This window comes from Durotheca rogersii (assembly GCF_024521655.1).
Source record: "Durotheca rogersii strain YMJ 92031201 chromosome Unknown GGS23scaffold_6, whole genome shotgun sequence".
Classification (NCBI taxonomy): Eukaryota; Fungi; Ascomycota; class Sordariomycetes; order Xylariales; family Xylariaceae; genus Durotheca; species Durotheca rogersii.
Window position 1 is genome coordinate 1,120,007 of NW_026251237.1, and position 14,770 is coordinate 1,134,776.

The 14,770-nt window shown below is 57.3% G+C and overlaps 5 protein-coding genes across 5 annotated transcripts; 4 read left to right on the forward strand and 1 right to left on the reverse strand.

Moving 5' to 3' along the window:
• Positions 1-1,960: 1,960 nt before the first annotated feature.
• GGS23DRAFT_619369 (uncharacterized protein) lies at positions 1,961-5,377 on the forward strand (the record flags this gene model as incomplete). Its single annotated transcript, XM_051521006.1, has 4 exons — positions 1,961-3,142; positions 3,196-3,438; positions 3,507-3,768; positions 3,828-5,377. The coding sequence occupies exons 1-4, from the start codon at positions 2,681-2,683 to the stop codon at positions 5,375-5,377; spliced, it is 2,517 nt and encodes an 838-aa protein (XP_051373444.1). The 5' UTR covers positions 1,961-2,680.
• Positions 5,378-6,238: 861 nt separating this feature from the next.
• Positions 6,239-8,433, reverse strand: GGS23DRAFT_461212 (lysyl-tRNA synthetase). Its single transcript, XM_051514120.1, has one exon. The coding sequence runs from the start codon at positions 8,053-8,055 to the stop codon at positions 6,265-6,267; it is 1,791 nt and encodes a 596-aa protein (XP_051373445.1). The 5' UTR covers positions 8,056-8,433; the 3' UTR covers positions 6,239-6,264.
• A 92-nt stretch (positions 8,434-8,525) lies between these two features.
• Positions 8,526-9,752, forward strand: GGS23DRAFT_561585 (mitochondrial import inner membrane translocase subunit TIM10). The gene is made up of 2 exons (XM_051515959.1): positions 8,526-8,724; positions 8,828-9,752. Exons 1-2 carry the CDS (start codon positions 8,627-8,629, stop codon positions 9,027-9,029), a joined length of 300 nt encoding a protein of 99 aa, XP_051373446.1. The 5' UTR covers positions 8,526-8,626; the 3' UTR covers positions 9,030-9,752.
• A 1,225-nt stretch (positions 9,753-10,977) lies between these two features.
• On the forward strand, positions 10,978-12,511 carry GGS23DRAFT_561587 (adenylate kinase). The gene has a single exon (XM_051515960.1). The coding sequence runs from the start codon at positions 11,397-11,399 to the stop codon at positions 12,213-12,215; it is 819 nt and encodes a 272-aa protein (XP_051373447.1). The 5' UTR covers positions 10,978-11,396; the 3' UTR covers positions 12,216-12,511.
• A 190-nt stretch (positions 12,512-12,701) lies between these two features.
• Positions 12,702-14,171, forward strand: GGS23DRAFT_604268 (putative thymidylate synthase; the record flags this gene model as incomplete). The annotated part of the gene is made up of 4 exons (XM_051519582.1): positions 12,702-12,767; positions 13,563-13,736; positions 13,787-13,953; positions 14,033-14,171. The coding sequence occupies 4 exons, from the start codon at positions 12,702-12,704 to the stop codon at positions 14,169-14,171; spliced, it is 546 nt and encodes a 181-aa protein (XP_051373448.1).
• Between the last annotated feature and the right edge of the window lie 599 nt (positions 14,172-14,770).

Sequence of the window (14,770 nt, forward strand, 5' to 3'; positions counted from 1 at the left end):
CCCCCCCCTAGTCGCCCATCGGCAGCGCGCGCGCGGTGGCGCCCCTGCGCACTTCTGATAGGCCTGTCGCCGCCGTGGCTGTCGGCGCCCAGGCGGCCGTCGCCACCCGCGCCAGGCACCACGCCGCCGCCTCGGCGGACGCCCTCCCTCCGGATCCCCTGGCTCGGCCGGCGGTCACCGCCCCCCGGCGGATTCCACGGCGCCGCAGGCCTGCTGCTGGCCCGCGCGCGTGTGCTCGTGCTGGGTCGCGTTTCGATGGCGCTCCCGCGCGTCGCGGAGGCTTCGGTGCTTGGGCCGTCGGTCCCAGGGCCGAAGAGGACCTGGGACCGGCGTGCGCGCGCTCTTTCCCCTTGCCCCTCGTAGCTTATGTGGCTTAGGCACGTCGAGTACCGTCCGCGATGGTTCACTGTCGCCTTCCACCTAAGCTCGGTGGGGATGTTGCGTGGAAAGGATTTGGCTGGCTGAGTTGCTGTCGCGAGCCACGGGGCCGTGTCGTTTGCCTCGCCCTGGGATGGGGACGTAACCCCCTGCCCGACGCCAAAAACGCCCCAAGTCGAGCTGGCCTGGTCGTGGTGTAGAGCTGGCGTTAGAATCTCCACCTCGTCCCAGCTTGCCGTCCCAATCTATTCCCCTTGACGGTCGCGGGTTGCCGTACGTGTTTCGGTTCGGACTTGCTGTGATGGGACCGCTCGGTCCCCAGCCCCGTTCGCATGGGAGTTCTCGTTCGCGTTGTATAGTAAGAGGCTTGGAATGCCCGAACGGTTCTGCTTGGGAGATGCTAGCGGCACCCAATTCAGGCTTGGGACGGCCGCACCCGGGGATCGAAGACCTGCCGGCTACCTGCAGGTGCCGCTTTCAGTTCTCGAGCCCCGATCGCGTCCGAAACTTCCTCCCTATCTCGCTAGCTGATCGTGCTCGGGGCGTGGCCTGTACCATGTGGATATACTGCCTTTGGTCCTGCTGTTCATCCCTCCTCATTCGACCTTTACCGGGCAGGGAGTCGGGCAACCGAGGTAAGGAAATCGGTCGTGACGTTTAGGGGGGACTTGATTGGCCCGTCCTTGCGTGGCCTCCTCTCTCGGAGTCGGTGGGATCTCTCTTCCCTCGCGGTCTGTAGCTACTCCTGTTATCCGTGAGCGAATGATGAGGGTGAACGATGGGACTGGTTGCGTCGCGGCTCTGTTTCCTCTTCGATGTACTTATCCCGGGTAACTGGGCAGACACCGTCAGTGGAAAGATGGATAATATCGACTCCTCGAGAATCTCTTCGTCCTGGCCGTCGAAGAACGGCCGACGTCTTAATGTGTCTGTTACTCGACCGGAACGTCTCTGTTCTCCTTCCAACGGCTAACCTCTTCAAAGATAGCCCCAGAGCATACGCAGTCAGGCTTTCTACTGGTCATGGCCGGTGACCTCTCTGGGGCCGAGGAGATGTTGTTGGTAGGCCGGACTTATCGCACAAGAGCCTCAGTCTTGTTGCCCTGTCGATCTTTACATACGGGAACTACTTTCCGTATATATCGTTAATAAGCAGCCTTGACGCGGTTAACAATGTACCCCGTACATCCAACGCACCCCTTTCTACTAGCTGTTCCGCTGTCACTGGAACCTACGGCCTCTCGAGGGCGCGAGAATAAATAGGTATTTTCATCTTATGAGAACTCGGAATACTTGGCTATCTTGTATCCCTAGTGACTACTGGACGCGTAAACATCAAGCTACTTTTGCGAACCTCCCTAGGCTCGTGGCCTTCGATAGCCTCCCTCTCTTGCTTCGTTCGTCCTCTATCAAGTCCCAGTCTCGAGGCCTACGAGAAGCCACAGGATACCTTCATAAACCATATTAGTACTCTCCGGTCGTCACCCCTGTAGCGATACTCGTGATCAACCTTGAAGTCCATCGCTCGCTCCCCTACCTAACATCAACCCTATCTAAGAACCACTGCCCGTCCTACACGGTGCCCTAACCAAGAGCGGAAATACATCTCCCTCCCTCCTCTCCCAATCGTCTCATTCTGAGAGTCTACCAACCTCTTGATTCGTCCGGAGGCCTCAAAATTGCCGACGGCCCTAGACTACGACATACTGCCAATCATAAGACGGCAGTTATTGTTTGGACCCCCCTTTATACCGAAACTCCCCCCCCTGATTATACTCTCACGGATTCTCCTATCACCTACCCGCGCTGTCTGTTTGCTTGGGATGGGGGATATTTTCGCCACGAAAGCACCCTTCTCAGCAGTATCTAGCATTTGATCCGTCTGCTAACTTCAGGGACCATCAGTCAGGAGATGATATTGTAGCTCGACTTCCCCCCCCGACCTTATACTCGCCATTCAACCCACATAGGCCGTATACAGGCCGTCTTGAGCGTAGGTTTCAGGCACCAGTAACCACTGAAGGTACGCGGTTCCACCCTCTTGTCCCGTGTCTTCCTTCTGAAGTCGAGTTCCGCAAACCCTCCCCCGCCACCGGCATTCTCAACATCCGCCAAGTCGCCTTCTCGTTAAACCAATGTCCTCGATACCATTTCCGATACCTATGCCTGGACCAACCTAAAAGCTAGAGGGTTCACTACGCCAGCCTTCCTTTCCTGCCCGAGGAGGAAACAGGGGGCGAAAATCCGCTCACGATATATAGAGGTCATCATCAGCGTCGTCCCTGGGCCTTGTTTGCCCGAGATGGATTATCCGAAGGATATCGGCGTCACGCCCGTCCCGAACTTGCTGGACCAGTACTCCGAGAAACTCCAGCACGCGTATTTCCTCGAGCCGGAACATCCCACGAGGGCTGGTGGGGCCGGCAACATTCTCCAGAGCGCCGAAGACATCGAGCTGGAACTAGCCGTCGCTGCAAGATACGAGTCTTTCGGGTCCTTGTCGCACACGTACAGGAGCTACAGATCCCCCATCGTTTCCGATCTTACTTTCTACCGCCGTAGCCGCGGCACTCTTCAGCACGGACTTGGCCGCACCGACGAAGACATCTACGAATGCGCCAAGTACAACCCGTTGCGTCGCCCCCTAGCTAAGGGTGACAACAACCCAGCATACCAAATCGAGGATCCGGGTCCCGTCTGCGGCCTGGACAAGGCCATTCTCGGTTTGGATCGGTATCCGCATGTGCCCAATGCTGTTATGAGTGTGAGTCGACCAGACGAAAACGGATCCGCTTGTCCTCGCTAACTCTCGAAAAGGGACCATTGCTTCCGCGGCGCGGGCCTGTTGCCAAAGCCTCTACGGCCGGCGGTGCCCGCGCGGATTCGATGAGAGGCTCCTTCGCGCTGCCGGAATGCGAGCAGCCGGCCGCCATCACCGCGTTTTTCAGGCTCCCGGAGTTGTCTCTGAAGGTGCTCGAGCATCTGGGCAGCCGCTGGGGCGATCTGTCGAATCTCAGCCGGACCTGCCAGACGCTGATGTTCGCCATCAACCAAGTCTCGGTAGGCGGGGAAACCCTCATAAGCGGAACGCTCGGTGCCCTCCCGAGCGTCGGCTAACGCGCAGACAGACGCGGATCAATTTGACGAACGGAGTCTTTCTCAACGTCAATTTCACGGACGACGAGATCGACGAGGCGAACGCAAAGGCCCAGGACGACTTGCATCCGAAACCCGGCTCGTGCCCGTTCCTGTTCTTTTCCAAGGTCAGGGGTAAATTCGTCGACGACGACGAGGAGCAGGATGCTGCGGGCAAGGACGCCAGCGGTGAGGCCGGGCGTGGCCTCGGACCGCCAACCGCGGAGCGCTGTGTTGTCGATATGTACCGAATCCGTGAGCCCACCCCAGATGATATTTTAACAACCGCCCGTAGAGCTGACCGACATTGGCAGTCCGCGCTATCCACGTCCGCGGAAACAACGTGCGCATTCTGCACCTCCACTCGGTCATGTTTCTCGACGTCCCGATCCTCAAGCTGTGCCTGCAGGGGCTGCCGCGCCTGGCGGCCCTCGGGGTCCACAACTGCGAGCTTCTGCACTTCGGGGAGACCGTGGCCGTGCTGGAGGCCGTCATCGAGCGCAACGGCGACGAGTCGCTGAGCCGCGTCGACGCCGACTTCTCCCCCTTCTACTACTTCGGCCCGCCGCGCGGGAAGGCGCGCCGGGGCGAGTACGGCGTGATCCCGTCCGACGAGGGGCTCGTCGACACGCGGCTCGCCGTCGCGGCGGTCCTGGCCGTCGCCGTGCCCCTCGCGCTGGCCCACGGCGTCGACTGGTTCACGCCCGGGACCGGCATGCGCCAGTTCCTCGAGCGCGTGCCCTTCGCGCCGGGTGCGCTCCGCTACGTCCTCGAGGCCCTGTACAACCTCTACGCCTTCGACGAGGGCGCCCACCACCCGCCCCCCCGCCGCACGCCGCCGCCGGCGTGCCCCCGCGAGAACGAGCGCCTCTACGAAGCCATGAAGCGCACCCTGCACAACGACCTCCTCCTAGCCGCCGCCGGCGCCCCCATGGACGCCTGCGCCATCGGCCGCACCACCACCGCGCGCGGCCGCCTCGCCCTCGTCCACTGCGCCTTCTGCCACGTCGAGCTGCCCACCCTCTTCTTCACCGCCGAGTCCGTCCACCGCGCCCGCGACCAGGTCGAGTGCGCCGGCTGCCAGCTCGGCACCCTCCTCGCCTGCCAGGCCGAGCGCTTCTACGGCGAGAAGCTCGCCGTCGCCCGCGTGCTGCTGCCGCCCGGCGGCCGCGCCGCCGCCGCCCCCTCGCTCGCCGGCTTCCTCACCGCCCGCCGCACCGCCTCCGACGCCGAGATCCGCGACCGCGCGTTCCCCTTCTACGACGTGTCGGTCGCGCCGCGCGCCGCGGTCCTCGCCGCCCTGCCGCTCCCCGACGACGACTGCGGCTTCTTCGTCCGCGACGCGCGCCCCGGCCCCGCCGCCCCCGCCGAGCTCAAGCAGGTCCACGTGTGGCGCGAGCGCGTCGTGCTGGCCGCCCGGCTCGCGCGCCGGTCCATCGACCGCGGGCGCGCGTCTGCCGCCGCCGCCGTCGCGCGCTGCCGCGGCGACGCCGCCGCCCTCGACCACCGCTACTACAAGGGCCCGCCCATGCCGGCGGCCGAGCGCGCCCGCAACCGCGACGCCCGCGCCGCCCTCGACCGCAGCATCGCTTTCGAGCGCGCCCGCGTCGGCGACGGCCAGCTGATGCTGCACGTCAGGGCCGTCGCCGGCCGCGCCGCCTCCTGGGACGACGCGGTCTACTACTACCGTCGCTGCGTCCAGGCCCTGATCCGTGCCAGCCTCGATGACGGCGACAACGACACCACTGCCCTCGAGAGCGTCGATTTCGACTCCGCGCAAAAGAAGAGTGCGGGCGAGGAGCCTCGCACCGATAACAGTGAATCGGGAGGTAGCAGCGAATCTGGAGATGGTTATTGGGCTTAGTACGGGAGCCACGATGCCGGTTTGTGATAGTGGGTTCCCTCCCTGAAAGGAGGCTTCATAGGCAGATCTTGATGAAGATGACGGCGATGTTAGAATCGGCGGATCATGTTGCTTAAGTACGCGCGGCCACCGCGTTATATAAACTCTGGCTTCTAAAATCAAATTGCTTCTTGTCATAGTCTTGCGCTTGCCACTGTGAAGACATCGGAAGTAGGTTTCCAGATGGTCTATCGTTTATTCACACCGTCGATATGGTAACATGTTATGACATGGATGCGCCCACATCGCCAGGCCGTTTATGATAGGCATAGTAAAATTCTCATATCGAGGGAGTCATAAATGGAGAAAAGGAATATATCGCAAGCCTTGGGTTCCATAAATATAAACCACAAGAGAAGTGCAAGATATCAAAAATGGTCCCCGAAATCGGGCGGTGTTCTCCCCAGCTTTGGGACGGTAGAGCCCCCAAACTTGCTCGAATAATAAGGGCGGGGGGCGAAGGCTCTACGCTTGTTGGCCTCTTTGCTCTATAAGCTTCGATAGAGAATCAACTACGCAGGAATCATTAGCAACCTAGTTTTCTCCATTTGAATGCTTTCCTCTGGCTCCCCTTGTCGCAAGTTCGGGGTGGAGGGCACTAGCACTACTCTCTCTCTTCTCTTACTCTTGGCAAGGGGATATGAACGAATGCTTAGGAAAGGAATGCTGGCCCTCAAGTCAAGGATAGATTACGATTATGAGACTGGGAACCCGAGGAGCCGATCCTCATGCCACAGACGCGCACCGAGGTTCGCTCAGTTGAGCCTCGAGCTTTCTTCATTAATACTTATTTGACTGTGTCTCCCGATACCTGTGGGCCGACATCAGATCTTCTGGGCGACTGTCCCCTAGGCGGCTGCCCGGAGTGCTACGACATTTTTCAGAGTCCCAAAGCTGAGGGTTTCGCCGATCCGCGGCGCTCCGGAAAGAAGCATAATGAGTCGGTCTACACCGCAGCCCCAACCTCCCGTCGGAGGTAGCCCGATCTCTAGCGCTCGGACGTAGCTCTCATCCACTTCGAGCGCATCACCGTTTGCCTCGCCGGATTGGTGGCTCCGTGACGCCAGTTGCAGCTCAAATTTGCGTCGTTGCTCGAAGGGATCGTTCTCCTCCTCGTACATGTTTGCAATCTCGCGCGCTTTTATGAATAGCTCGGCACGAGCGGACACAAGCTGGCCCGTCTTAGGGCAGGTAAACGATTTAGAAAGAGGCGCCATGCAAGCGGGATGGTGGATGATGAAAAGGGGCTTCTCCTGGGACCGAGGCTCGAGATACTGGCCGGCGGTGTCGTCGAGGAGCTTGGCTAGTGTGAGCTCCGGCCCTTGTTCAATCTTGACTCGGCCGTCTAGTAGTTCGATGAGCTTCGGTAGCGCGTCGGGTAGCGAGAGATCCGGGAATTTAAACCCAAGGACCTCTTCCAGCGCTGGAATAAATTCCACTTGTTCCCAGTTCCCCTCGGGTAAATCCATTCTCGGCCCCTCAAGTGACTCGAATTCGGTTTCCACGAGGCGTTTGGTCTTTTGAAACAGCCGTGTGACAAAATCCTCCGTGATGGAGATTAACTCGGACAGATTGGAGTACGCAGAATAGAATTCACATATCGTGAACTCGGGGTTGTGCGTAGTGTCGATGCCCTCGTTGCGGAAAGCGGGACCAATCTCGAAGACTTTGTCGTTACCGCCCACCACCAGACGCTTGAGCCACAGCTCGGGAGCGATCCGCAAGGCAAGCTCCTTGTGGTGTAACTCGGCGGCCGATGTTAGGAATGGTCGGGCGGCTGCCCCGCTGGCGTAGTCTGCTAGGATGGGCGTCTGCACTTCGAGGAAATCCCTCTCGTGGAAGAAATCTCGCATGGCCTTGATGATATGCGAACGGAGGCGAAAGATATTCGATGTCCGGCGGTGAATTAACATATCTATGTGCTTATTCAAAACCATCGTCTCGTGGTTGAATAGATCCTCAGGGAGTTGCGCTAGACCGGGAGCTAGGAGAGAGGGCATGTTGATTGCCTTGAGAGTCAGCTCGCCCGCCTTCGTCCGCACCGCGGTGCCCGTGACGGAGACGATGTCCCCGCGAAGGTACGGGTGGAGGGCGTCCTTGAATTGCTGGGGAGTGGGTTTTGGCTCGGCTATCGAACTTAGACTAATCATGACCTGGACTTGCTGATACTGGCCTAGAATGGTGAGGAACACGAGTTTGGACGCGGACCGTCTCACTGACATGACCCGACCCTCTAGCAAAACTATTTCCTCGGCCGGGGTCGAAGATTCGTCCCGGTATCTCTCCCGAAATCCCGGTATGCTTATCCTATTAGGCCGGTCTCCGAGTCTCGGATAGTGAAGGGCGCCACATTGCTTCAGCTTTTGGACTCGAGAGTCCACGACAACCTGACGGACGGCTGCGGTCGTGGTTGGAACCGTTGACGGAGCGTCAGAATGGCTGCCTGCAGCCCTCTTGGCTGCAACAACATGCAGCCGTCTGGTACATGGGGACTTTCGCGACCCGGAGTTGGCTAAGTCTCTGCCTTGAACTAAACCGCGCGAGCTTATAGAGGAGAACCGCGTATACACAGCCGCTCTAGCCGGGGCAATCCGGTAGAGATACGGACGGAGGAACCGGAGGTATGCCTGGCTATTCATTGCTAGACGCAGACGGGTATCCGTCAGAATTGATGTCTCTATACAGGCAATTGAAATTATAGAGGGGGGAGGTGTGTGGGCTCAGATAAGCTGGCTAGTTAAGATCAAGCACCATAATATGGTGTCAGTCGCAACGGTTCTTAAGAGCAGTTTCATCAAGGCGGTGCGGTATTAGGTATAAAACAAGGACGGGGGAGGCGGACGACCGTACCAGACTTACCTATGGTGCGGCGAGGCCGTCCTTGCCATTGCCAGGTAGCGGCCTCTCTCAGGATTTATATTCCAATTGCGGCCTCCCCTGAGGAAGCTCGCCATCTACGTGCGGTGTTGACGATGGGAAGCCTGTGATTGACTTCCCCTCGACATGTACCAAGTAGAAGTTTCGCTTTTCTGCCGGCGGAGCTCAACCGGGACGGCTGTTAATCCGATAACCGCCTTCGGCGTTCGTACCTGTATTACGTAATGAGCTGTCATTTCTGTCAAATGCCAATCTTCTGTATGGAACTCAGAGCTTTCCGAGAAAACACAAACTACGACGCTTTCCTCGTACTCTGGACCCCCGTTGCCAAAAATGTCGTTCCTCGGATTTGGGAGACCCCAACCCTCCTCGGAGGAAAAGATCGCTGCCGTACAGGCCGAGATGAAGCTCCTGACGGAAATGCATAACCGGTACGCCTCCCTGGCTCGCGCACTTGAGAAGAGATCAAGCCGGAGTAGGCTTGCGAGAACGGGCCGTTCCTAATGTGCAGTGCTTCCTAACACACCCTCCTAGACTCACTCGGGCCTGTGCGAAGAAGTGTGTCCCCAATGACTACCGAGAACCCGAGCTGAATAAGGGCGAGAGTGTCTGCCTCGACCGATGCGCCGCCAAGTTCTTCGACGTTCACCTGAAGGTGTCAGAGTTATTGCAGCAGGAGATGCAACAGAAGGGTGGTGGCGGCGGCGGCGGCGGCGGATTCGGATTCGGCGGTTAACCGGAAGGGGGTAGGCTTTGTGTGATATATTATATATGCCTGCCCGGTTTTGGCGTGTTATAGCGCTACGAGAGAGGCCGTTGGTCGTCGAGAGGACCGACTGTACGATATAGGTACCCGAGCCGCCGAGAGCTGGAGAGGCTGGCTCGGGATCTACCTAGGAGCCTCGCCTCGCGGGTTAAGGGCTGTGTTTAGCTCGTTCGAGCCTGTCGAAGGCGACACCTAGTACTGTGGAACATCATGGCCACGCCGACCAAGCTCGAGGAATAAAAATTCCCCTCATGACCAGTCAAAAGCCCGCAGACACCGTGCTACGTGCCGCGGACAGGTTACCTACCGGACCAATCGCCCCGACGTGAAGGGTGCGCGCAATGGATTTACCATCAACAGCCTCTCTGCGTGGAAGCACGTGCTATCGCGGAGCAGGAGAACCCATCGACGTCGGGTGTCGCATTCTACCAGGCATATCCGGGCCGAAGATGGCTCTGGGGCTTGCCACTCTGTCTGTCGACTACCTAATGTAGTTTTATGTCACTTGACTGTACGCCCTCAAACCGTGGGTAGCTCGGCATTGGACCTAATAGCCGAGACTATATCTGCCCGAGGCTTACCATTAGGCATTGCCGCGCAACCCCGGTTCCTACCATGGAAGCGGTTCAACGACTTCGCGGTTGTAAAGAGTCACCAGCGCGGTGGGCTTCACGTGTAAACGGCAGAAACCGGGATTCTAGGGTGGCCTTCCGGTTACCTCCTAGCATTGGACTCTGGGGTCCCAGCCTCGGGGTAATGCTACCCCACGGTAGGAATAACTGGCATATAGTACCTAGATATCGACGGGCACCGTCAGGCCCTATAGACCATACGATGCGCCCACCTATAGCTGTATTACATCGCCGGAACGGTTTGGAGTTGTTGACGTAGAGCCCTTGTTGTAGAGGCCTTGTCATCTACCGCATACCTACCTAGGTACCTAAGTACAGGTATGTACATATCTGCACGGTACACAATTCTTCCCCGTCTCCCCGGAATCGCACTAAACAATTAGGGGAAGCCGGAGGCACCTGGAGTTCCATATTACTCCAATACCCCGTACTAAGGGCAGGTATCTTGTAAATGTGCCCAGTCTTAGGTGTCTGAATAGGTGACAACTGGGGTAGGGCCCAGAGGTGTCAGGTACTAATGTGTCTACCTACCTAAGTACCTACCTACCTTAGGGACTTACTACCTCCTCGGGTAGATTACTTAGGAGGTATCTCTAAGAGGTGGAGGCAGATGTAGGCACCTGATGTGCACTCGGGTCGGGCATCATGCAACCTTGAATGGATGCCTGCCTGCATATCCGCAGGTGTTTAGGTATCCAATGTACTTGAATCGGTGCATGCAGCTTATATGCACACATTCCCATGTAGGTATGCCATTCAGTCAAGCTTGAAGGTTGTTATTTTTGTAATCATAGTATCACTTACCGTAAGAGGTGTCTACACTCTATGCTCAGGATGGGAGGTACCTACCTACCTGGCACAGGTACCTAGGTAGGTATTTGCACTTTAGGTACCTCCACATACCATTTCAGGAAAATTACAGTTTAAAACTTATATGCGTGGACAGGAAAGTACCTGTAGGTACCTCCGCATCCGGTACATTAACCCGACGTCTATCAAGAGGTGTGTGTCTATAGGTATGGACCGTAACTGAGGTCCCTCCAACAAGCTCCTCTCAGGGGGCCTGGACATATATCGCTCCAGGGAGGCAGAGGTGGTAGGCCCGAGACTTGCAAGTATGCCCAAGTACAGTACCTGAGGTACTTAGAAGGCAGGTACCTCATCTCGGCGGGCTGGTGCTAAGCTTCCAACCCTCCTCCATTCATTGGCTGGCTGCTCTCCACATTTCCACGCACCCCTCCGAGACGGACTCGCTCTCGTCTTTCCGTCCTTTTCACATCATTCGAGGTTTGTCTAGTATCCCATTTGTCATATCCCATCATCTCCCTCTCCCTCCCTCTCCCTCTCTCTCTCCTCCTTGCCTTGTTGCCGGACCATCTCCGAAACCCTACCCCAGGCCTTCTCCCATTCATCTACCTGACGTACCTATAGATATCCGGCTCCGATCGACACAATGGATTCCTCTTGATCTACCCCGTCTCTTCCCCACGACTGGGTCTCTCTCTCCACAGTCAAAGAGTCGACGGTGTTCCGTCATCTGAATCATCGCCCACCACCATCCGAGAACTACCCGAGACCGCAACAATTCAACGGCCTTTTGCCCCGTTTCGGACCCTAAATTCTCCTATCGGTGGGCAACGTCAGAGCCTACCTATCCTCTTGCGCATTTTCAAACCCCGGTATCTCCGAATCGTTCCTACGCACTATGCGCCTCCGACGAGCGGCCCGAGTAATCCTCATCGGCGCCCCAGGGGTGGGTAAGGGCACACAATCCGAACGGCTCCTCGCGCGCTTCCCCCAGCTATCGGCCATCTCATCTGGAGATCTACTGCGCCAAAACGTCAAGAGCAGGACGCCTCTCGGCATCAAGGTCGAGAGGACCGTGAAGACCGGCGGGCTTGTCTCGGACGACATTATACTGCGGCTGATTACCAATGAGCTCAACCATCGCGGTTGGCTTGCTGGCGGGCGACCAAATGTTATGACCCTTTCGTCCTCGTCGGCTGCGTTGGAAGAGGACGGTCCTCTGTTTGCGAACGTCGTGGGCGCCTACGAAGCGGCCCTAGATGCGGATCCTCTGGCTGGAGCAACCCTATCCAGACAAGCATTGGAAGACCCCGCCGCCTCCTTTCTGCTCGACGGCTTTCCACGCACTGCCGCCCAAGCTAAGAGACTGGATGGTATCGTACCCATCAACTGGGCCGTCTCCATACGGACGCCCTTCCATGTCATAATGCGGCGGATCGCGTCGCGTTGGGTCCACGAGCCTTCTGGCCGGGTCTATAACACCTCGTTTAACGCGCCCAAGGTCCCCGGTTTCGACGACATCACAGGTGACCCGCTTGTACAGCGCGCCGATGATAGCGAGGAAGTCTACAGAGCGCGATTTCAGAAGTTCCAGGAGACCAGCGAGCCTCTGCTGGAGCATTACGCAAAGAAGGGCGTTCTCTGGGAAGTTGACGGGTTGAGTAGCGACGAGATCAGTCCGAAGTTGCATCAGGAATTCGAACGTCGCTTTTTATGACGTTACTGGGAGGACTAACTTGAGTGTATGCCTAGATCGCCCCCGGAGGCGACGGAATGAGAGGCATGGATGTGTGTATTATACTGGGAACGCGCAAATGAGTAGTACTCCACGAAGGCCTATGGGTGTTAAACAATCTGGACTATGAGAGGAAATGTTTAACCATCTCTCGAATATGTCGATTATGTATACTTACACCCACGCTCTAGTGTAAGCTGGGGTTTCTTCCTATGGCGGATTTCTTTAAAGCTTCAAACCCATAGCTTTTCAACAAACTTACGTCTTGCATTGAAAATGAAAGGGTGGAATAGCGTATGCGTACCCGTGATTACCACCATGCCCGCCGTGTATGAAGACGCGGGTACGCCCGATATCGCCTTCTTGGAAACCAGTAGCTGGTAGTATGTCAGTCGCTAGTCGCTACGGAAAGCGGCAACAGTTTATCGTCTTACTCTCGCCGTGTAGCTCTGACTTGCTCAAGTGGCAATGCACCTCGGTTGTGTTAGCTGCCTGGTTGTTCCACGGCTTTGTCGGGGCAAGCCAACAATACACGTATGTGTGCCCAGCGGAAGAAATGCCGACTTACGCAACATAGTGTGTAAGGCCCCATCCCGCGGGGGATGTGGGATGCACCCCAGCTCTGGTTGGCAGCTATGTAGGTACCTATTCTTAGCCGAACCCTTGATTCTATACCTAGATACCTCTACCTAGGTGATGCATACACCTGGTACATACATACATACATAATACATACATATACATGATGCAGTTAAGCCCCGCGTGCGGACATTAGGTACATAAACTAGGTAAGTACCTACCTATATCCCCACCACCGAACCCGTGAACGGCACGGAAACGCGCTTGTTAAACTGACTAATAAAAGGCATCCACGAGCTTCCGTCATCTCTACAGGGATAAATAATACCTACAGGCCGCTATCGTCATCGGCTGCTACGTGGGAAATCGGATTATCCGAACGCATCCTCTTACTGTGGCTACAACACCTAAAGTGGCCGAGGCCGAGGCCGTTCCCCGATCTGCAGCCGCCGACGTGGCACGCTCGCTCGACGACGGCAAAGACACTCCTCCTCCTTGCCGCCAGCGGTAAGCAGCTTTGAGACATTCACGCCCCGCGCATAGAGCATATAGACGCAAGTGCTTCCCTTCCCCGGGCGGTCGGGGGTACCTAACTTTCAGGGGCAGGGGGGAGGGGGCGGGTAGCACATTCATTGCCTTCAATATATCGCTCCCCAATTACTTTATCCTTTGACTCTATTCGATATACCTATATACCTCGGTACCTGCCCGGTGGCCGCTGACATCGCGGGCTCCGTCGCCGCGATCAAGCTTCCGCTCTGGATATCCTCGCTGGCGGACTGTCCCGACCTGTCGATCTGCGTGATCCCCACGGAAAACGCGGCGCGCTTCCTGGCCGGCCAGTCGCGGGAGCAGCCCCCCTCGCCTCCCTCCCCAACGGCCGACTCTGTCCGTCGGGACGAGGACGAGCGGAGCGAGCCGTGGGTGCGAGGCGTGAATATCCTCTCGACCTCACGACCGTCATCCGCGCCTAGGACAACGACCCCGCGAGCGGGAAGAGGATCTTGGTCGCGCCCTCGATGAACACCTTCACGCGGACCCAGCCGGCCACGGCGCAGCAGCTTCCCACGCTCACGCACGCACGGGGCGTCGCCGGGGCCGACGCAAGGGCGGGATGGTACGAGGTCTTGCTGCCGCAAAGGCGACTCCCTGTGTTACCCCCTTGTCTCCCTTACATCACTAGCAGGCATTTTTGTATGGCGTTGGGGAACTAACGGCAGCAGTAAGGCTTTGGCCTGCGGCGACGTGGGCCAGGGGGGGATGTGCGATTGGGAAGATATCGGCGATGTGATTCGAGAGCGGCTAGCTCTTCCGCCCAAAAGCTTAGTTGTGCCGGGTGAAAGTAAGGATACCAGTTAGATTTTGGCCCGAGACGTGGGCTGTATATAGTTCCGCGCTGGTGTTTAAGTAGACTGTGGTATTGATACAACTGGTGCCATTTGTGATACTAAGTTTCGATCGCTATGTAGATGGAATGGCATTAGAATGTGACTCCCTAACCTTGCCAGAGTCGGATCACCCCCTGCATTCGGTGTTAGCAGACCCAAGTGCTCGTACAAGAGAATGAAGACTCGTTCATATAACATTTTCAGTACATTCATAAACGTTTACCCCGTGTAGTTTCCCCCTTGTACACAATCAGCGCGGGGGGCTGTGCCAGTGATTAGGCATGTGATTAGTCGCAGTTAGTAGCCTATCTTGCTCACGCAGTATAAATATTTCGGATCTCGGTATGAAGTGTCTAGGTTCCGGAGTTAGCTCTCTATCATTCTCTACTAGCATGTATCAATGCTCATCTCTTGTAGGTCCGTCCTCGCCTCTCTTCAGGGGCTTCTCCTTCACGATCCTGCGGCGCTAATTGTGGTTGACCGCTCCTCAGCTTCACCATGCTTTTTCATGGACATCCCTCTGTAAAGCTGAACTCGGCGTATTGTTTCCCGTCCAAAGCTCTCGGCGGA